At 43.1% G+C, this 23964-nt stretch overlaps 1 protein-coding gene across 1 annotated transcript; it reads right to left on the bottom strand.

Annotated features, from left to right (window-relative positions):
* Positions 1–15557: 15557 nt before the first annotated feature.
* Positions 15558–23009, bottom strand: LOC136867461 (PBAN-type neuropeptides). The gene is made up of 3 exons (XM_067144668.2): positions 22910–23009; positions 17120–17353; positions 15558–15842 (listed from the first exon to the last, which is right to left on the bottom strand). The coding sequence occupies exons 1-3, from the start codon at positions 22977–22979 to the stop codon at positions 15610–15612; spliced, it is 537 nt and encodes a 178-aa protein (XP_067000769.2). The 5' UTR covers positions 22980–23009; the 3' UTR covers positions 15558–15609.
* Positions 23010–23964: the final 955 nt, after the last annotated feature.

Raw genomic sequence — 23964 nt, 5'->3', positions numbered from 1 at the left:
GGTGGTTCTGAGGGCTGTACTGATTTCTTGCCTGAAATGAATATTGCTAGCCTCGAGATACTAAAGATTTCGAGTATACGCACATGCATCCATAATCTCAATCATTTTGGACATTTTATTTTTCACCCCCAATGCCGATGGAGACTTAAACGGCATTAGGAATGTCACTATTCATCTGAACAACCCCAAAAACTTTGGATTCAACAGTAATGTAGGTCGTTTTCGATTTTTTCTACATGTCACTCCCTGCAGTTCCACCCCTAGCACTTCCACAGTATTTCTCTCCAGATAGTATTAAGTCATTTGTCTACCAAATTTGGTTCAAATCGTATGTTTGCCTATAGAGGCCTGTCATTTTTAATCATGTAACTTCGGCGATATCTGTAAGTTACCTAAAAATATTGCTCCTTAACTGTATGCAACCCACTGAACACAGTCACTCAGTGAATTGATTTTAGGATCACTCAGGGTGGACTGAACTTAGAGACCTATCAATGCCTGATGAGTCTCCGGCAGGTAATTCAGGAGAGAATAAAAAATAAAATAAAAGGCAAAACGGCCGGAGGGGCTGGATTTAAAGATCTTAAATATTTTTAACATTTACAATCGATGAAATTACATTTTGGTTTCTTTCATGGAACTTTATATAAAGCAGGCATTTATACAAGTGGAGGCGCATGCTTCCCCTAGTTCACCTTCACTGCATTGTCCCACATAAGAGGCTTGCAGTGGTGTCTCAACGGCGCACTAGCTGCCAGCGTCTTGGAAAGGTGTAGCAATCCAGCTGATGAGTCCACTGCTACACTGGGGCGAAACGCTGGTAATTCTCGATTGAAAAAGCCTAAAGACTTAAAGAGCTTAAATATTAGCAAAGTTTTTAAATATATAGATAAATATATAAAGTAAAAAAATGTGAAATACATTTATTACAAAATTCGGCGTGTTTTCTGTGAGGTGAACTCGTCAATCATGGCATCATGAAGGAGGAGCTTTTCTCTTTCTCGGTTGAAATGACTGCAAGGTTTCTAAAGCAATCCCCGGCATGTTTTGCTCTGCCATGGCAGTAGTCACTGGAACAACTAACGTAATATAATCTCTCTCCACTTTGTATATTTTTGAGAAAACCCCACGGCACTTAACGCCTTTGAAAGGGCTTAGCCTGACCAGCGACCGCTGCTCAGCCCGAAGGCCTGCAGATTACGATGGGCCGTGTGGTCAGCACGACGCATCCTCTGGGCTTTCGAGCTTATTGTTAGTCATAAGTTAGAAGAGAGAGCACTGACTATTTACTGTATCCGTCCGTTCTCCTGGATCGATTTGCCTCATTTTGGTTTATTCTCTCCGGAATTAGCTGCCGGTGAATCATGAGACATTGACAGGTCTCTAAGTTCAGCCAACTTCGAGTAATCATAAAATCAAATTATTAAATGATCACTCCAATAATTGCAGGCGAAGGGTTACCCTAACCCGCAATACATTCTGTACTTAGCAGGTTGCTAAGCGACTAACACTTTCATTTATATTCTGATATATGATTTTCATCCTTAGAAATGTCATTGCATGCAGCCATATTCGATTACTACCTGTCAAGCCAGAGAGTATACACTTCCTTTCATCATGGAAGAATACTATTCCCTGCTAGATACTCCTTGATTTTAGCCATTCCCAGCTTTCAAACATATCCAACAGATGACAAAGCGTTCCTAATAACTTAATAGCTTAATATCAATACCGACTCCAATCCTCAAACCTTAATGCTACTCTCGATCGTTCAAAAATGGCGAACCGAGTAGCCGGAATTGTTGAAAAGGTGGGTTTGTTGTTATCGTATGTAGTCGGTGTAATTTTATGAAAGTTGACGATTAATGTTAGTGTCTTTGTAGAATACAAGTGTGCGAGTGTATTTTATATGAGTCAGTGGACACATAGGATCTGTAATTATACTCAGTAATGTGAGAATGTGCTTGTTTTGATCGTGTTTTTACCCATTAAAGAACATGAGTGCACTAGGTGGACCAGGATTTAGTCTAACTATGGCAATGCCTCTCATACAACTATTCTTAAGTTTCCTACGGAATACAAAATTAAGGGAGAAATGGATTAGGAATAAACATCGTGATTATTTTGAAGTCCAACACAAAACTGTAGCGTGCATACATCATTTTGAGAATAAGTCTGAGGTTAGGGAAGCCAGTTCTCTACTTCCAAACTATTCGTGTTCCTCGAAAAATATTAATTTAGATAGAATATAATTGATACTGTGATATTCCGTCAGTGTCTATGTGCTTCAAAACGTCGAGTGATTTAGATGCAAGTGTATTTTACAATAATCTGTGCTTTGCCTGCGGAAATGTTTGGCTCGATCTTGGAGTATAACAAAACTATACTCATAAGTGTGACAGATGAAGCAATGTGTATACTGTTACACAGAATAAATAGTGACTTAGAGGGATTAGCTGGGTTTGTAACGTAGGGTTTTACACTACCAACACCTTCCGATTCATGCTGTGGTTATCTGTTATGAAGCAGACTGCGCCGAACTGAAGCTCGCCCGTGTGATTGTTTAGTGAATAGAGTTTTTGCACTCATGTTCTATTAGAAATATATCTTTAGTGTCTGAACGTTTCATTACTGAGGTTACTATAATTGTGTGAAGTGCTGCTATGCCATATGTCACCGTTATGTTAACATTACCAAGGTCGTTCATTGGGTTAACATAATCATTTCGGGTGTACTTGGGCTGAGTGACTCAGACGATTAAGGCGCTGGCCTTCTGACCCCAAGTTGGCAGATTCGATCCTGGCTCAGTCCGGAGGTATTTGAAAGTGCTCAAATACGTCAGCCTCGTGTCGGTAGATTTACTAGCACGTAAAAGAACTATTGCAGGACTAAATTCTGGCACTTCGACGTCTCTAAAAACCGTAAAAAACGTAGTTAGTGGGACGTAAAGCCAATAACATTATTATTTCGGGTGTAGTTCCCTTTCATTGGTTGCTGAATTTAAGAAATTGTCCACCACTTCAAAACTAAGGCAACAAATTATGTTTCATCGTTCTCATGAGAGCGAATAAATCGAGGAAGTTCGCACCTTAATTTATTTTGAAACATTCAAAATGATGTTGGAAAAATCTTTTTAACAGTTTTATCATGTATTTTCATCTATCCAGCGAAGTGAAATCTAAGAGAAAACGTTATTTGACGAATTGAAATATCTAAATAATCAGCTTGTTGGTCTCTTTTCTAATAGAATAGAATATGTGATTCTAGTTGATTATATGTGGTGCGTACTTGTTGGCGAAGCGCTTTCATACGTGTAAAAGTGATTTTCCCTAAGATGTTACATTTGTCATGTTAAATTACCGCAGTTTATAATATATACGTGATATTTTCGTGTTAGCCAATACCAGCAATCCGGCTACTTCGGCCGCCATGTTTTTATTATATTACGGTCTGAGGATTGGAGTTGGTCTTGTTAATACACTGACTGACAGAGCAAATGCAACACCAAGAAGGAGTGGTTCGAAAGGGATGAAAGTTGGGGAAAAAAACAGAGACGGCACGGACGAATAATTGATGTTTATTTCAAACCGATATGCAGGTTACACAATGCGCACGGCATCGACTCAGTAGGATGTAGGACCACCGCGAGCGGCGATGCACGCAGAAACACGTCGAGGTACAGAGTCAATAAGAGTGCGGATGGTGTCCTGAGGAATGGTTCTCCATTCTCTGTCAACCATTTGCCACAGTTGGTCGTCCGTACGAGGCTGGGGCATAGTTTGCAAACGGCGTCCAATGAGATCCCACACGTGTTCGATTGGTGAGAGATCCGGAGAGTACGCTGGCCACGGAAGCATCTGTACACCTCGTAATGCCTGTTGGGAGATGCGAGCAGTGTGTGGGCGGGCATGATCCTGCTGAAACAGAGCATTGGGCAGCCCCTGAAGGTACGGGAGTGCCACCGGCCGCAGCACATGCTGCACGTAGCGGTGGGCATTTAACGTGCCTTGAATACGCACTAGAGGTGACGTGGAATCATACGCAATAGCGCCCCAAACCATGATGCCGCGTTGTCTAGCGGTAGGGCGTTCCACAGTTACTGCCGGATTTGACCTTTCTCCACGCCGACGCCACACTCGTCTGCGGTGACTATCACTGACAGAACAGAAGCGTGACTCATCGGAGAACACGACGTTCCGCCATTCCCTCATCCAAGTCGCTCTAGCCCGGCACCATGCCAGGCGTGCACGTCTATGCTGTGGAGTCAATGGTAGTCTTCTGAGCGGACGCCGGGAGTGCAGGCCTCCTTCAACCAATGGACGGGAAATTGTTCTGGTCGATATTGGAACAGCCAGGGTGTCTTGCACATGCTGAAGAATGGCGGTTGACGTGGCGTGCTGGGCTGCCACCGCTTGGCGGCGGATGCGCCGATCCTCGCGTGCTGACGTCACTCGGGCTGCGCCTGGACCCCTCGCACGTGCCACATGTCCCTGCGCCAACCATCTTCGCCACAGGCGCTGCACCGTGGACACATCCCTATGGGTATCGGCTGCGATTTGACGAAGCGACCAACCTGCCCTTCTCAGCCCGATCACCATACCCCTCGTAAAGTCGTCTGTCTGCTGGAAATGACTCCGTTGACGGCGGCCTGGCATTCTTAGCTATATACGTGTCCTGTGGCAAACGACAACACGTTCTACAATGACTGTCGGCTGAGAAATCACGGTACGAAGTGGGCCATTCGCCAACGCCGTGTCCCATTTATCGTTCGCTACGTGCGCAGCACAGCGGCGCATTTCACATCATGAGCATACCTCAGTGACGTCAGTCTACCCTGCAATTGGCATAAAGTTCTGACCACTCCTTCTTGGTGTTGCATTTGCTCTGTCAGTCAGTGTATTAAGCTGTTTCATGCTGCTAAGAGAAAAAACGTCTACGTATAAACAGATCCCATCATGGCATACACCTTAGACATTATATGCGAACACCTATCGAAGGATAACCTAGCTGCATTACAAAGAATGAAGGATAACGTTCTCTGCCTGGCAAAAAAACGCTGCTTCGACACTAACCTATGAGCTCATAATACAACCGTTCTGTATAGGCCTAGAAGAACTATGACACAATACAAATCTTTACATCAAGAACTGCAGGATAAAATAAGCGAATATATGGAAAGATTATTACCAAACAGACGGCATGATGACGTCAGAATGGATGAATTCTGCCTATGAACTGTGACATACCATAACGCGCTTCTTATTAAATGTTCATAAACCATTGAAAAGGGCAGGCAAAACAATACGGCAGGCATATCAAGACGAGCGGAGCGGCACGGGTTTAGTTAAGTTTGGGAGGACGTTTGAGTGATCAGCAGCAGAAACGTCACAAAGTTTTTTTGTATTCTGGATAGGACTCTCATCCGTTTTCTGCAGAATATTGTGTATTATCTTGAAAATGTGAAATTACAGAGGATGGTTACTTAGTTGTACTTCCTCTTGAAACAACAATCACCACCACAACCACCTGCGAAATGACATTTTTACATTCTCTTCGTGTATGTGTTTCTTGCTAAAGTTACGTTGCTAAAGTTAGGTTTCTACTGTGGAATCTTTAGAGTAATAAATAAGTTACAAGACTGTGAGCAACTGCAATAAGATCTCGACAATGTTGTGAGATGAACAGCATGCAATGGTATAATGATAAATGGGGTTACAGGTCCGCTTGTGAGTTTCACTAATAGGAAAAGTCCTCCCAGTTGTAATTACTACGTTGATGGGGTGAGAGTTCCTTATGGGTATCACTGTAAGTACCTAGGAGTTAATATAAGGAAAGCAATCATTTAATCATATAATAAGGATTGTAAATAAAGGGTACAGATTCCTGCACATGTTTATGAGGGTATGCCTTTGTTGGCGAAATGTAGTGTTTACAGTGTACTATGTCTTCTGGTATGGGCTAGAATAAATGTTAGTAGGTTCGAATCCCACTATCGGTAGCCCTGAAGATGGTTTTCCGTGGTTTCCCATTTTCACGCCATGCAAATGCTGGGGCTGTACCTTAATTAAGGCCACGGCCGCTTCCTTCCAACTCCTAGGCCTTTCCTATCCCATCGTCGCCATAAGACCTATCTGTGTCGGTGCGACGTAAAGCCCCTAGCAATAATAATAATAAGAATAAATGTTTTACCTTCATCGACCTGGCTCACTTTCATCCTTGGTTTTGACAGCATGAAAGTGACTGAGGTGTGAGTGATGCTAGTAATACCATCCTTAGAGTGTGGTTCCAGTGTATGGGACCCTCACCAGGATTACTTGATTCGAGAACTGGAAAACAAAAGCAAAAGAGTAGCGTTACGAAAATGTTGCAAAGTTTGGGCTGGGAAGACTTGGGAGAAAGGAGACGAGCTGTTCGACTAAGTGGTATGTCCCGTGCTGTCAGTGGAGAGATGGTGTGGAATGACATTAGTAGACGAATAAGTTTGAGTGATGTTTTTAAAAGTAGAAATTCAAAAGGGCAAATTGGTGAAAATATTCATTTATCGGACGAGGGGTTAGGGATTTGAATACTTTATCAAGGGAAAAGTCTGTGAAAACAACAGATACGGAATTTGCCTCCTGGGCAACTGGCCTAAATGCAGATCAGTAGTGATTGATTTGATTTCCTAAAGTTACGTTTCTATTGTTGTTATTCTTTCGTTAAGTTACGTTTCTATTGTTGTTATTCTTTCGTTAAGTTACGTTTCTATTGTCGTTAATCTTTCGTTAAGTTACGTCTCTATTGTTGCAACTATTTCCTAAAGTAAGTTTCTTTTTTTCAAATTTGAAAGTCCCAGATCTTGAGGCACCAGCTGAAACAGCTACTGGCGGGAAAAATGACGTAAGATGTCCTTAATTTTTAACATGAAATATTGACGATGAGGAGTTTGCTCTGCTCATGTTGCAGGTGGAGATACTGTTTGTTAGTTTAACGTTCTTTGACGTCGCGTGCCAGACCAGGGCAGAGTTCGACACACAAGCAATATAGAGGAGCCATCTGGTTCCTCGAGCTCCCACTTGCCTCATAAATCTTGGCCATAAACTTTTTACATTTTGTTTTTTATTCTTGAATGTACTGGGCTATAGGTACACGTTAAATTAAAATTAGAAACTCGTTTACATCGTAAAACATAACATTTATTTGAGCTTCTCAGTTTCCGCTTAACTTCAAGACTGTTACTACATTGAAAGAAGAAGTCAGTGAAACTGCTTGCAGGAAGTTCGTTTAAATAGTTAATGTGTCATTTTCTAACAATCCAACCTCAGGATGGAGTTTGGGGCCCATTCATGTCTAATGCGTTCTAAACTGGAGTGCAAGTAATGACATAACATTTTTAATACATACAGTGGCGGTTCGTGACATTTTACTCTGACAGGCCTGTGCCACCATCTCTTTCCCCTCCCCAATCGGCCCAGATTTCACTGACCACCACCACGATCAGTTTAGATGAATAATAATAATAATAATAATAATAATAATAATAATAATAATAATAATAATAATAGTCCGATGGCACTAGCTGAATAGAAATCTGCTTGCACTACAACATTAATGAATGAATTAACTACACTACAATAGCATTTATGCACACACATTAGCAAGCTAACAGCCAATGAAATCCCGAGTACTATGGCACTGCACTGTTTCACTGATCACAATCACGAGTGATAATAACATTCATGGAAACGGGTATAGTGCGCATTGGTATCACCCAAATATCACTATAAAATTTGTCACAAATGGAACATAATAATTACTTTTACACATAGCAAGTGAAAAATCCCTGGCAAATTAAGAAATATATGTTTTTTGGAGAATATTATGTATACGTACTTTACAAGTACATTTGGTGTTGCGCTCACAGTGACACACGTATGTCTTTTGTCTTACACTTCGAACAATTTCGTGTATGATATCTGTGTTCATTGAAGTTCTTTGCTTTCGTTTCATTCTTCACTTGTCAGTGACATCATTTCATGAATTGTATCGCGATATGCAATATTTAATAGGCGACAAAATGATATGGCCAATGTACATAAGAAAAATTCAGTGGACTAGTGATTTATTGGTCCAGGGATCGAGCTACTTTCGTTCGAACAGAAATAAAAATATTTATTGGTCCAGGGATCATGCTATTTTTCTTTTGACCTCCATTTTGCTGTTTTTACTGGCCAAAGATAATGAGAATCTACAGACATAGCACTCCCATTCCACGGTGCTAGCCCTGGACCTGAAGAAAGTAACAAACGACGGCACCAGCAGCGTAGTACGACATAAACCAGTCCTGTCTACAAGCCTTAAGTATGTTTTCATATTTCTCAAATAACGACGGTATTTCTTAATTTGCCAGGGATTTTTCACTTGATATGTGTAAAAGCAATTATTATGTTCCATTTGTGACAAATTTTATAGTGATATTTGGGTGATACCTATGCGCATCATACCCCATGGAAACAAGTAAACAGTGCACTCCCGAATTTCTCTCTCCTTGCTCAAATTTCAAAGCATGACACGTATTTAACAATTTGAGCACGCTACAAGTAGTGCCGTCACGTTAGGGTTACAATTTGAATCTTTATTTTAGATTCTTCAAAGAACCTATTTTTTTTTAAATGCTCACTATAATGAAATTCGTCGTTTTGTAAAGTGTTTTGGAATTAATCTCTAAGAGCAATTAATATAAGACGTGGGGGGAAAAGCCTAGGTACATTGTAAAGTGGTTGGCGATGTGATGATGGCTCCGCCATTCGGCGCTTACACCCGCACCCAGCCCACATCGTCCTTCCAGGCTCCTCCCGCACCCCGCAACGTTGCTAAACTCTAGGAACCTACTGAGGACTGTGCCCGACTGACCATATATCCGCCTGCACTCTTCCTTCACCTGACAAGCGTATATCGTCCTTCCTGGCTCCTCCCGCACCCCGCTCATTTGCGAAGTATGGGGACCTATTCAGTAGTGTTGGCTAGTGAATGCATGATTCGAAGCAGTGTATCGATTCATTCAAGTGTCCGAGTGAATCGATTCACAGGAACGGCGAGCTCACGGCACACGATTCAGCTTACTCCTAACGGACAGTGCTGATTGGCGCACTCACTGTACGTTGACGGGGAGCCGAGCTTCCGCTGCAGCGAGACATTGAATCATGGCACATCGAAAGAATCGTGAACGAGCACGGCTCAGTGAGACACAAGATACACATGGCTCGTTATCGGCACACTCGACACTGGCGGAGAGCCGAGCTTCCGCTGCAGCGAGACATACAGTGAGCCATGGTACACTGAAATAATCGTATGCTATAATGGACTCTCGAGCACAGCTCATTTGAAAATAATACCCATTTGCATTCACTGTCCTCTTCTTACAGGGAGGTTTAAATAATAGGTGGGTTTATTTGCAGTGTTTAAAAGGTAGTCAAAACATAATTCTGAAGTAACTAGTAAGTAGGTAGGCTATTAGGTTATACTATTTATTAGTTTAATGAATCTTAGTATTATAACTTAGTTGACATTTGACAATTAAACTCGACTCTAGCCTGCACTATGACTATGAGTCATGCTCATGACCACTCAGAAGTACCTGTTTTATATTGGGAAGAACGGCTCAGTATTCTCTCAGTTCATATGTCACATCGTTGCACAAGACTTCAATAATATGTGGATAGACGCAATAACAGTATGTTGAATCAGAAAACCAGCGGGCTACTGTACATCTCGGGTAGCCTATACAAAATATAACGATTTTAAAAATCCTCAGCTGATAGAAAAATGCATATTTTCAAAAATGACTGAGCGAGTTGGACGTGCGGTTAGTATCGTGTAGCTATGCGCTTGCATTCGGGGGATGGTGGGTTCGAATCCCGCCGTCGGCAGCCGTTAAGATGGTTTTCCGTAGTTTCCCCATTTTCACACCAGGAAATGCTGGGACTGTACCTTAATTAAGGCCATGGCTGCTACCTTTCTAATCCTACACATTTCCCATGCTGGGTCACCGGAAACCTTCGATGTATTAGAGTGACTAGCATTTTTTCTAAGAAAAGAGTTTGCCTGGCTGAGTGGCTCAGACGGTTAAGGCGCTGGCCTTCTAACCCCAACTTGGCAGGTTCGATCCTGGCTCAGTCCGGTGGTATTTGAAGGTGCTCAAATACGATAGCCCCGTGTCGGTACATTTACTGGCACGTAAAAGAACTCCTGCGGGACCAAATTCCGACACTTCGGCGTCTCCGAAGACCTTAAAAAGTAGTTAGTGGGACGTAAAACAAATAACATTATTATTATTATTAAGAAAAGAGTTCATAGTATGAAGACCAGATGGCAGCTGCGAGCATTGAATGCTGTTGCTGCTGTCTTACCAGTACGTACTACACAGATGCAGTAAGAGCGGTGACTAATGTGCCGTGAATCGAATCACTGTATCGATTCAGTAACGTGAACGGATTCAAATGAATCGATTCAGTAAAATGAATTGAATGTCCCATCACTACTACTCAGGGCTCTGCTACCACAGTCCGAGCGCCTCACGACTAAAGAGAAAACATCGAGCTTGCTGGACAGCAGCCGTGGTCTGAAAATAGGAAAGCAAATTGTATACAGGGGAGATAACATTGTATAACTGAATTTCACACCGTCACACTACGCTACATTTATCCATCTTTTTACGTACCGTAATCAATTACAGAGTGAAATAACGTTAAATGTTTTTGAAAAGGCGGTGGGGCGGCGCCCAAAAGTCCTTCATGCACGAACCGCCACTGCATGCATGCATGCATACATACATATATGTTTGAATAATCAAGCAGAAGAGTTGGCAGTTCTGAAAGCACTTGAATGAATAATTGACACATTGGTATTTAAGGAAAATATCTCGCAGAAAGCCGTGATATTCACCGACAATAAAATAACAACAGACATTAAAACACATTGCCTGAAAAAATTAGTACACCTGGAAAGACGACATCTACTTTGATCCGATGACGGCAGATGCCACCTGGAGTATGGTACATGTACTGATGATGATTTCAACGTTATCCGCCAACAGATAGCGTAGTGACATAGCTGCCAGAGCGCCATCTTTGTGTACCCTTTAATGGGGAATGTTTACAGCCATAAGGCTCAGTGTGATTTAAACGTGTAAAGCGAACAGGCGCCATGCCACGGATACGCACTCGTGCTTCCTACAGCCAAGTGAGCGAGTTTGACAGGGGTCAAATTGTGGCCTTCCGAGTGGCGGGATGGTCCTTTCGGAGAATTGCTACACAAGTTGGACGTGCTGCGTCAGTTGTGCAACGGTGCTGGTTGCAATGGTCACGTAGACGAGGTTCTGGACGTCCATGCAGTGGCAGATAGTACAGCTACCACAGCACAGATCAGAGGGTTTGTGAGCCCAGAAGTGTCAACACAAACTGTTGCCAACCGGTTATTAGCAGTGGGACTACGGACACGCACACCTCTAGCCCGCCTTGCACTTACGCCACAGCATCGACGTGCACGGCTATACTGGTGCCGTCAGAGGATCACTTGGAAGATGGAACGGCGGGCCGTGGTCTTCAGCGATGAAAGCAGATTCTGCCTGCACGCAAGTGATGGTCGTTTGCGCGTACGACGTATACCTGGCGAGCGCTGTCTCGTAGAGTGCATTCGTCCAAGACACACTGGTCCCACCCCGGGCCTTCTGGTCTGGGGTGCGATAAGCTACAACTCTCGTTCAACTTTGGTGTTTGTGGAGAGAACGCTGACCAGCGCTCGGTATGTGCAGAATGTTGTAAGACCCGTTCTTTTGCCATTCTTGCAACAAGAAGGTGATGTGTTGTTCCAACAGGATAATGCTCGCCCACACACTGCACGTGGAACTCAGCATGCTCTGCAAGACGTGCAGCAACTTCCCTGGCCAGCACGATCTCCTGACTTGTCTCCCATCGAGCACGTGGGGCATAAGATGGGACGACAACTGACACTTGCGACTCGTCAACCCACAACTCTTGCAGAATTACGTGAACAGGTCAAACTGGCGTGGAATAATGTATCCCAAGACAGAATTCGCCATCTGTATGATCGAATGGATGCCAGAATGAGCTCCTGCATTGCCGCCCGTGGATGATACACCACGTACCAATATGAGTGTTTCAGCATGGATCGACACCTGGTACCTCAGTACCGCTTGAGCAATTGATCTGTAAATATAATCATTTCATGTACGCCATATGCACTGTTTCAACAATAAATCTTGAGTGAATAGAAAACTCTAAGGGGGGGGGGGTACTAATTTTTCCCCCGGCAGTGTATACTAACTACAGATACCTTATTCACCAAATCAAGGTGAAAGCGAAGATTCTTGCAAGTAACAAGTGGAAAATCGAGTTCACCTGGATTAAGGCTCACGCTGGGAACTACGGTAACGAACTTGCGGATCATCTGTCCACGGAAGCAACGCTCACGATAGTGAAATTAGTGTGTTACTGCAAATACTCAGAGTTGCAGAAGAGGTTCGTAGCCCATCCAGTGAGGTTGATACATTGATTGGGTGTGTCAACAAGGTCTTCTTGAAAACCCCTTCACGTGTTGCAACGTTTAAGCTCCAGATATTCCCTTGCCGCCTGCTCCCATTTTGACAAGATGGGGATCCTGGATTGAATCGTGCAACTATTACTGCCATAACTTCAACATTGTGAAAAGTATCAGTGATTCATTTGATAGCAGTGAAGCCGCTTCAGTTGGACTAGCCCAGGAATTAATGTCTAATTCTGACATTTCAGGTCAACTTTCATACATCAAATAACATTTTGGTTTTCTTCCTGCTTTGGAGCAATCAGAATTGCCACTAGTGAAGCAGATAGAACTAGTGAAAATAACGGTGAATAATTTTAATGTTGTTTGTGGTAAAGTGGGTCAAGAAGTATCAAAGAAAATGGAAAAGGTGTTAGAAAAGATCGAAGGGTATCACCCATTGTGTTCCATTTCAATGATTTTGTTGGGTAAAAAGTTTTCTCTTAATCATTTAGAATTAGGTTCAAATGATATTGTCCATTTCAAATATGCTCCTCTTGTGTCAGCTGAAGTAGAACGAAGTTGTTCAAAGTACAAAGCTTTGTTGGCTGAAAGTAGGAAACATTTTTATTTGAAAATTTGCACAAGGTATTCATTGTATATTGCAACTCAGGGCTCATAAACTGAAGATACAGAAGCATATGAAAATAATCGCAGCATGCGTTAACTAGGTACTGACAATTTTAATAAAATAAGAAGCACACTACAATATCAGATTGCATAGTTTAACTTCTCTTGTGCATTTTATTCTTAAATACATGGTTCGTTGTCATAAACTGACTTATTAATTGATTTTACAACTGGAATTTTACCTCAACTATAATACTGTTAGGTCATATTTTTATGTTATTGTGCATATTTTGGTGATATTTAGGTCATAAAAATACTAGCCCTAATAATAATTCATGATTCCTTTATGTAATACTAACAGAAGTACCCGTTCTTCGTCCGCGTTAACAGAAACTGGCTTTAGTTACTCATACTATCGGTGTGAGTGACTTCACTTGATTGGTGTACTTACTTAAGTACGTAGACATTATTTGTCATGTTTGAAATTACGGTGTATTGAATGTAGATGCCTTTGCTGGCAGGATGTAGTGTTTACAGTGCACTATGTCTTCTGGTACCGGCTAGAATAAATTTGTTACTTTCATTGACCTGTCTCAGTGTCATCCTTGGCTTTGACAATATGAAAGTGACTGAGGTATGAGCGATGCTAGTAATACCATTCCTTATGCAGCCAGTCCCTGTTATGAATGGTGTGAAAATATCGCTCACAGAGTCGGTTGGTGCATGCATTTCAGTAGGCTTGGCAGACTGATATGTAATAGCAACTTCTGACTCAGTGAGGAAAGCAACGGGAAACTACATCACTCCTCATTTCCCAAGCACGCCTCTTCAGTGACACCTAAGCTATCTATGACAGCTGTTGGTGGACCTGTAGAGGATTAAACCAGCCTTCGGGCTGAATACCCAACATACATACATACATACATACATACATTGAATGTACTTGTTCGATCCGACATTTTGTAACTATTACAAATGTGTACCAGTTTTATTTATTCATGGTACACAAGTATGCTACTCTATTTAATTTATGTATCCTTATTCTGTCTTTTTCCTTCACATTCGTAACACTAGAATACAGTTCAAGCTTGTTATTTTCCACGAATTTCACTGCAGTTTCGCTTAAAATTTACCTTATCGCTTTAATTCCCTGATATTCGCAAAAATAAAACCAAGATTTTCCTAGCCAGATATCTCAAAATCGATTCAAAATATTTCTATTCGCATTTATCTTTAATGGGAACAAATCATTCTTCTATTCATTTCTAACAAGGGACCACCGAAGTAAGAATGCATTCTGTGAATCCCAAGCAGGCAGTAATTGAAGACTGCATAAAAAAATGCACAGAAATTGTTAGTGATGCGCTTGATCATCAGTTAAATAGAGAAGTTACGGCTTTTAAAATAAAAATAATAATTATAAGTAAGAAAAAATTAAATTGTTAGTTATAGTCTTAAAGAACAAAACATGGTTTTCCGTGGTTTCCCATTTTCACACCAGGCAAATGCTGGGGCTGTACCTTAATTAAGGCCACGGCCGCTTCCTTCCGACTCCTAGGTCTTTCCTATCCCATCGTCGCCATAAGACCTATCTGTGTCGGTGCGACGTAAAGCCGCTAGCAAAAAAAAAAAAAAGAACAAAACGGAATGCGATATTTTTTTAATTGAACAGTGCTTTAGCGACTTTCGAAGATACGTTTAGCGACATTCTCATTCTACGAGTTGGCAACACTGAGCAGGTTCTTAACGAGGAAATTATAGTTGGGTCCACCAGAGTTGGAGTCTGGCGTTTAGCGCCACCGGCGAGAAAATGTTGACTAACGCTGCTCGAAAATGGTCCGTTGCTATGACAACGACAACAGCGATGCCACAACGTGGTTGGTTTTATGATATTATTCGGAGTGGTACTGCGTTAGTTGATGCTGGTTTATGTAATAATTTAAGTGTTTGCTTCCGGAATATTATTTTCGTTTTTAGTGTATATTTTTGCAAGTTAATCTGTGGCTAGTTGAACATTTTTATTTTCTATTTAACATATGTATTTGTTAAGGTTATTGTCATTTTAGTGAATATGGAATCTCATATTTATCGCAATGATGTGTTCTGTCTTAAATGTCGCAATTATTAGCACAAGCTTAGGAACGCGTCAAAGTTTATTGAATTGCATTAGTCCAACATAGTTCATTAAATATTCAGCCTGTATGGAAGGGTGATATGCCTCAGATTGAGGTAACTATGACAACGCAGCGTACTTCGTAGTTACTGCTTTCGCCGCCCAAATGTCAGACTTCGACTCTCGTGGGCCCAACTATAAGATAATAAAGATTTCCTCTGGTATATCCTGGTCGATTATCAAGTTGATTGCAAGGTGAAGGTTTGTATGAAATAAGTTGAACATTATGTGTTTTGTAAAATAATTTATTTGGCTAACTTTAAGCTATAACATGAACATGGATGTAGCTAGTGCTGCTTGTTGTTTCCTGGTGTCGCAGCCGGCGCTGTGCTCCTCCCCAGGCGAGGTCGGTACACCTGGTCTCGGCCCAGGCGAGGAGCGAAGGGCACCAGTCGGCGTCCAAGTCGGGGAGCGAAAGGTGGGGAACGTTGCTCCATGAGCGATGATGCGTCTTGTTCTTCTTCTTCGGAGGAATCCCGGCCTAAACGTGGAGTTAATGTCAGCGTCTGTCTTTTACCACCTGCATCAGAAAGTACACAATTTGTTAGTTTGCCAGTTGGTAAGGGAACACGATAGGGTGACAAGTGGGAGACGCTGGGGACTAGGAGGAAATGAACACGGTTATGTGGCATGTGTAATGCCTACAGCTTGGGGAGAGTTAAGCAGTCGACTAGAAAAGCCCTGTTACATAAGCAGGACAGATCATCAGCATAAAGTAAAAGCTAGGTTGCAGAAAACTATGGTAAATATCATCATCATCTGTTTACCCTCCAGGTTCGGTTTTTCCCTCGGACTTAGCGAGGGATCCCACCTCTACCGCCTCAAGGGCGGTGTCCTGGAGCGTGAGACATTGGGTCGGGGGATACAACTGGGGAGAATGACCAGTACCTCGCCCAGACGGCCTCACCTGCTATGCTGAACAGGAGCCTTAGTGGGGAACGGGAAGATTGGGAAGGATAGGCAAGGAAGGTGGGAATCGAACCCACCTCTACTCTGTTGACCTCCCGAGGCTGAGTGGACCCCGTTCCAGTCCTCGTACCACTTTTCAAATTTCGTAGCAGAGCCGGGAAGCGAACCCGTGTCTCCGGGGGTGGCAACTAATCACACTAATCACTACACCAAAAAAGGCGGACATGGAATTTAATTTCTAAACAATATTAAACAGATTTTTTTGGCCTCTTCAAGAAGCTTATTCTGTTCTGATATATGAAAATCGTGGGTTACACAATGGTGAAGGATGTGGCCTAGGGGTAGCGTGTCTGCCTCTTACCCAGAGGTCTCGGGTTCGATTCTTGGCCAAATCAGGGATTTTTACGTGGATCTGAGGGATGGTTCGAGGTTCACTCAGCCAACGTGATTACAATGAAGGAGCTATCTGACTGTCTAGAAAGCAAGGAATAACGGCCGAGAGGGTTCGTCGTGCCGACCACACGACATCTCATAATCTGCAGGCCTTTAGGATGAGCAGCGGTCGCTTGGTAGGCCAAGGTCCTTCGGGGCTGTTGTGCCATGGGGTTTGGTTTAGTTTGGAAGGCTTTTTATATATTTTAGGTCTATTTCTTCTTATGATTCCAATACATTGTTATTGAAGAAGACATGTTCATGGCTGTATATTTTGTAATGCCTCATTTTATGCACATAATTACTAAATGGAAGCCGAAAGTCTACCGTTTACAGTTAGACTAAATAATGACAGTCTTGTATTCATCTCTTCCCTCTACGAGGCACCACGCACCAGGTGATAGAGAGTGAACCTGTCTTAGTTTTTCAGGAAGAGTAAACAGAGATGATAATTACCTTTGATTGGCACCAGGGCCCAAGGGGCGTCCTTGAGGAACTCTGCTACCTCGTCTTGGTCAGTCTCTAGTTCGTCTACTGAACGCCGGTCCCTGCGACCCAGGCGGGGAGAGTACCACGTGCCTGCGCGCTTCTTCACCAGCATGGAGTCCCCATCCAGTCCCAGCAATACTGCGGCGGCGTCTTCCAGGGCCTCGGCATCACGCAGGAGGGGCGAACTCATCAGATGGAGCCCTGTGGTGGGAAAGAAAGAGAGTATTATACAGTGAAACACCAAGACCGAGAGCTGTGATCACAATGCAATTTATTGCACAGATTAGGGACATGACGAGACACAAATGATGCACGGTGACTGTAGCGCCACCACGCGCTGCAATCAGAGCCGCTAGACGTCATGGCAAGGAATCAAAGAGCGTCTGAATATGTTGCTGGGGAATGATGTGCCACGCGGTTTGTAGGCGCGTTCACAAATCGTCAACAGTGGGTGCAGGAGGACCTTCATATTTCCAGCCACATGTAGCCGGGCATTGTCGTGCTGGAATATGGCGTGTGGAACGGTCTGCAGGAGAGGCAGTGCATAGGGCTGTAAAACCTCCCTGATGCAGCGGTAGCTGCTCAGATTGCCTTCAAGACGCAGGAGGTAGGATCGCATGTTATAGCCAATGGCGCCCCAAACCATCACACCTGGCGTTTGTCAGCTACACCGCTCAACAAAACAGTCTGCCCCATTGCGTTCACCACTGCGGCTTCTAATGCGTATGCGACCATCACTGTAGGACAAGTTGCAGCGGGACTCGTTCGAAAACACTACATTTTGCCACTCAGCACACCAGTGTCGGTGTTCACGTGCCCATTACAGTCTGCTGTGTTGGTCGTTGCTGGCCATGGAAATCGACGCAATGGCATGCGTGCCACCAGTCTAGGCCTCAGAAGACGGCGTTGAACCGTCGAAGCAAACATGTTCACACCCGTTGCAGTGCTCCATCGCCGAGCCAACATTGTGGACAAAGCTGTTCTGTCCGTTACGGCCAAGCGGACAGGATGGCCGTCATCTCGCGCTGTGGTCACATCCTGTCGTCCGGTACCCTGTCGGCGCTGTGTACGGCCCTCTTCTCTCTACTGGTTCCACATACGCCTCAGTGTTGAAGTAGCGTGCCCTGTACGAGCCGCAATGTCACGGAACGACAGCCCAATCATTCTGCCCCGTTCGAATGCACTTACATGCTGACATTCTACCCTGCGATGTCGGCGAGGCATAGTGGCACTTGGGTACTCGTTTCCACTTCGTGTGACGGCACCGCACCGCCTGAGCGTTGCGTAACACTGGCCTGACCGGTCACACACAGCTGGGCCTTCGTGCACGCCATCTACCTGCAATGTATATCACTCACTATGGTTCCGTTGTTCTACACGTCCTCTGATGTTGGGGTGTTTCAGACCATTGCTTCTGAGTATTTCAATTTCTCCAAACAGCAGTGTACGAAATTTGATTTGACACCCTTCCTGGAGTCATTACTTTGTCGGATGGACAGAAGATGTCTAAATGACACAATGCCTACGCGCTCGCGTCCACTGACAGTTGGTCTTCAATATTAAAGTTCGCGAAACATTGCCTAATTTTGAACGATGTCTAACAACAATGAAATATGTTAAGTTTAAAGGTTCCACATTTTCAAAATTAAACTTAACACATTTCATTGTGATTCTCAGTTCAATTCGGACAATCATGAAGTTTTTAACTTTGAATGATGTCTAACAATTCATAACGTCCGCTTACCGAATATCTATGAAATTTCGGCTGTCATGAAGTTGATCTGCCTAGGAGCTCTAATTGTAACATGCTTAACATATTTGGGACTCTAGCCCATGTGGCCGATTCCCTATCGGTCACCCACGGTCTTTGTTTAAATTACTTATATAGCAAAGAATGTGCACATTGATCCAACATATCCCGTGATAACTTATTCCAACCCTAACTCCTCTTCATATAAACGAGTATTTTCACCAGTTTGTTCTCTTGAATTCCAACTTTATCTTCGTATTATGACCTTTTGTACTTTAAAAAACCCTATTCAAGCTTATTCGTCTATTAATTTCATTCCAAACCATCTCTCCACTGACATTCCCCCTGTGGGTTGGAGCGGTAGAATAACACCCACGCTATCCCTCGCCTGTCGTAAGAGGTGACTTTGTCTTTCTTTGGCCGATACCTTCATTTTCGAAGTGTCGGATCCCTTACATTTTAATAGAGGATGGTTTTCATGCCTTTGCTGGCGGGACGTAGTGTTTATAGCGCACTATGTCTTCTGGTATCGGCTAGAGCAATTTTGTTACTTTCATTGATCTGTCTCTGTCTCATCCTTGGCTTTGACAATATGAAAGTGACTGAGGTATGAGCGAAGCTAGTAATGCTATTCCTTGTACAGCCAGTCCCTGTTGTGAATGGTGTGAAAATGTTGCTCATGGAGTCGGCTGATGCATGCATTTCAGTGGCCTTGGCAGACTGATATGTAATAGCAACTTCTGGCTCGGCGAAGAAACCTTCGGGAAAGTACCTCACTCCTCATTTCCCTAGTACGCCTCTTTAGTGATGCCTTGGCCATCTATGCTAGCTGATGGCGGAGCTGTTGAGGATCCAACCAGCCTTCTGGCTGAGGACTGAACATAGACAGAGGATGGTTGCCCAGTTGTACTTGCTCTCAAAACAATAATTACCACCACTACCACAATTCTCCACTGACAGCTCGAAACATACTGCTTAGTCGAGCAGCTCATCTCCTTACTCCCAAGTCTTCCCGCCCAAAATTTGCAACATTTTCGTAACACTACTCTTTTGTCAGAAATCGCCCAGAACAAATCGCGTTGCTTTCATTTGGATCCTTTCTAGTTCTCGTATCAAGTAATCCCTTACACTACTCTAATTGGGGTCTTACCAGTGATTTAACTTGTTAACATTCTTACTACAGCCCTAAATAATCTCATAACCATGAGAGCCGGGCTGAGTGGCTCAGACGGTTGAGGTGCTGGCCTTCTGAACCCAATTTGGCAGGTTCGATCCCCATATTTGCAGGTGCTCAAAAACGTCAGCCTCGAGTCGGTAGACTTACTGCCATTCAAAATAACTCCCGTGGGACTAAATTGCGGTACCTCGGCGTCTTCAAAAACCGTAAAAGTAGTTAGTGGGACGAACAGCTAATAATATCATAACCGTGCGAAGAGGTATCTCTTATTTACAATTTCGTTTTTAACCCCAATCTTCCCTTAAATTAACACCCAACTACTTCCACCCCATCAACACAGTAAGTAAAACAGAGACTATTTTCCTTCCTGCTAAAACTTACAACCTGCCATTTCACCCCATTTAACATCATAATATTGTCTGCTGTCCTTCTTACAACTTCGTCTTTTTTTTTTTTGCAGTTGGTCACACTCCTTTAACTTATTTTTGCAAATATAATCGATTTTTTTTTTTACTGTAAGGATTTACAGATTTTCAGAATATCAATCTACGAACGTCGACAAGTAAAAAACAATTTGAAATGAAAATCCACAGCCTCTTTCCAGTCATTTGGCCGAGTCAGGAATGAAATGAATGAAGCCCCATCTAGCGGCGAGGATAGGAATTGTGCCGGCTGCCGAAGCCTGTCGCACTCCTCTGGGGCAGTGATAGATGGAATGAAATGATATTGGAGAGTGTTGCTGGAATGACGACCCGAAGAAAAAACTGTCCTGCCTCTGCTTTGTCCAGCACAAATCTCACATGGAGTGACCGGGATTTGAACCACGGAATCCAGCGGTGAGAGGCTGGCGCGCTGCCGCCTGAGCCACGGAGGCTCTAAGTAAGAAACAATTTATTCTAACATAATCGCCCATTTTCCATTAAGACTTCAGCAAAGTATACTGTAGAGATCAACAGTCTGCAACAGGTTTTGAAGCAATATCTCCCGAACAAGAACTCCAGAAGGAAACTGTGGGATGACGTGGGAGTGACCGTTTTAAGTACTGACGATGCCATTCTGATTAATCTACTGAAACCAATTTAATCAAAACTAAAAATGCTGTGCATGAATTACTACTGGTATTTTTTACCAAATGTCTGTGTGTCTTACCTGGTAGTCCTGCATTCGATTCTCGACTTGTCCACGGATACAGATTCTAGGTTGAGGAATGAAACAAGGTTCACTCAGCCACTATATTCCTCTTTAATTCCAAATGAATCAATATGGAAAAGTGTTTATTTAATTTATTTTTTTCATTTATTTTTTTATTTTTTATTATTCTTCTACCGCTTTTCCCACAACTTGTGGTAGAAGTATGAATGTGATGATGAATCAGTTCAAAGGGAGTCAATATCGAAATCACTAGTCTCATGGCTAAAAGAAACAAAACCAAAACAAACTCCATGGTGCAACAGCCCCGAAGGACCATAGCCTACCAAGCGACCGCTGCTCAGCCCGAAGGCCTGCAGATTATGAGGTGTCGTGTGGTCAGCACGACGAATCCTGTCGGCCGTTATTCTTGGCTTCCTAGACCGGGGCCACAATATCACCGTCAATAACTCCTCGGTTGGACCTCCAACCAGCCCTCAGATCCGGGTAAAAATCCCTGACCTGGCCGGGAATCGACCCCGGGGCCTCTGGGTAAGAGGCAGATACGCTACCCTACACATCGGGGCCGACACTGAATTACAAGCCGAATAAATTAGAAGTAGTGGAAGGAAGAACTATAGAAATCTGGATATTACAAAGTAATAGCGAAATATACCGGAACACAGAATTCTTAAGAAAAACAGTACGGAAGAGGCGATAGATATTTTTTAGGCATTTATACAGTTTGACCAAATAGATCTTGAAGTATCTTTGGAACAAGAAGTCAACAACAACCTGGATTCGTGGAGTCAAGACAGATTTGGGAAGAGACAATGTAAGGGAAGAAAAAGCAGCAGAGAGAGAGAGAGAGAGAGAGAGGATATTTTTTAGAAAGAAAGTGTTAAAAATGGATGGAATCCATGGTCGGAGGTAAAGAAAACAGGCTCGAAATGATCCGAAGAGAGGAAAAGGAGACATAGTGAGAAGATGAAGGAGAATTGGAAGAGAATAAGAAGAGAAGAAAGAAGAAGGAATAGCAAAGGATGAAGCATTGAAATTGGCACGTGGTCCTAGAAGACCCTAAGGGAGAAAGAGGAAGGAAAGTAAGAAAGAAGAATAAATAAATAAATAAATAGAAACTGCATAACTGCCTCAAAACTAAATTATCGCCCCAGTCGGTTAAGAATACCTTTGCCTTTTAGTGGCAGGAGGACAAGTTCGGCTCGCCGGTTGCACGTCTTCCGACTTGACGCCCATAGGTGACCTGCGCGTCGGGATGAGGATGCAATGATGATGAAGACAACGCATACACCCAGCCCCTGTGCCAGAGAAATTAACCAATTATCGTTAAAATTCCCGACCCTGCCGGGAATCGAACCCGGGACCCCTGTGGCGAAAGGCCAGCACGCTAACCATTTAGCTATGGAGCCGGACGGTTAAGAACGAGGGCTGGCTAAGACAGACTGCACAGTGGATATATGAAAGACAGGAGCGTGGTGTAAGCAAATAGAAGCAAACCCAGCCTCTTGCGGGAAAGTTAGAATTGTAAAGAGGTCATTAGCACATCACGCGGCAGTAAGGGACAATTTAGTGAGCCCTAACATGCGTCCCTACTCCGGCGGGCTCTTTTACAACATAAACACGGCTTTGAGGAATTTTGAACTGAACACAAGGATTTGCAAGGATTGAATGAAGCTCTTACCTTGGCTGTGGCTCAATAACGTTCCTAAGAGGATGACTACGCAGGAGAGTGCAAAGTGGTACGTTGTCATGGCTTCTGCTGCTACCTCTTGGAGTGACGGTTCGCTCTGCACTGGACTTGGCCTCATTCAGTCTCGATTTATAGCCCCGATTTACTCTCATTCCGATGACCCCCGGGGCGATCGCTGCTGGATGTTGATTGAATGGTACCTTCAATCCCTGGCAACTGCAATTTGTTTCACTCACGCGTGATTTATTGCCCCACTTATAAATAGAATGGTCGCAGGCGAACAAAGACATTTCCCTCTCATCTTACACTGGATAATTATAATATACTCTATTTACACACTTGTCATATTGGTCTAGTGATCCCTCTGAAGGCTGTTGTGGTTAGATCGTCGACAACACAAATGCATTAAGAAACTTTTAGCTCTTTTCTGCTATATATATTTCTTCAAAGGACACCAGTTCACAAACCGTCAATGACCTGAATGATCCTGAATTTTTACAATTTACACGATGATGATGATGATCATCGGTGCGACGTAAAGCAAAAAAAAAAAACCTGGCCTCTGCGTCAAGTTTAATGATTTCTAATTTCCCTCTTGTTTCCATTATGTAGCGCGATTATCTGAAAGCGCAGTTAAATTTCACTCAATATTGTATTTTTAATATCATGTGGTTCCATTTACTTTAATCGTTGTATTCTGGAAGTTGCATTATGTTAAGGTATATCTTTCCCTTAGCCACTTTGACTTAAGGGAACAGTCCTTGGTAAATTACGTCTAATCTTGTTGATTATGATATATGACAACCTAATTTTTGATTTTATGAATTTTATTTTGTAATGTTTGTTTTGGAAAAATATCAACAGATCAAGGGATCACCGTTGATTTTTCTTAAAATCCCCAACCTACGTATCCTCATGGCCCGAGTAGGGTTCCCACGCCTCCTACACGTCCTTTCTTATAGTCGCCACGTTGCCCAACCTGATGTTCATTTGTTGATTTTTTGGATGCAGTTTATCTGGTGTTTTGGTTTGTGTTAAAGGTGTTA

This window comes from Anabrus simplex, chromosome 3 (genome assembly GCF_040414725.1).
Source record: "Anabrus simplex isolate iqAnaSimp1 chromosome 3, ASM4041472v1, whole genome shotgun sequence".
Taxonomy (NCBI): domain Eukaryota; kingdom Metazoa; phylum Arthropoda; class Insecta; order Orthoptera; family Tettigoniidae; genus Anabrus; species Anabrus simplex.
This window is presented reverse-complemented; position numbering and strand designations above follow the sequence as displayed.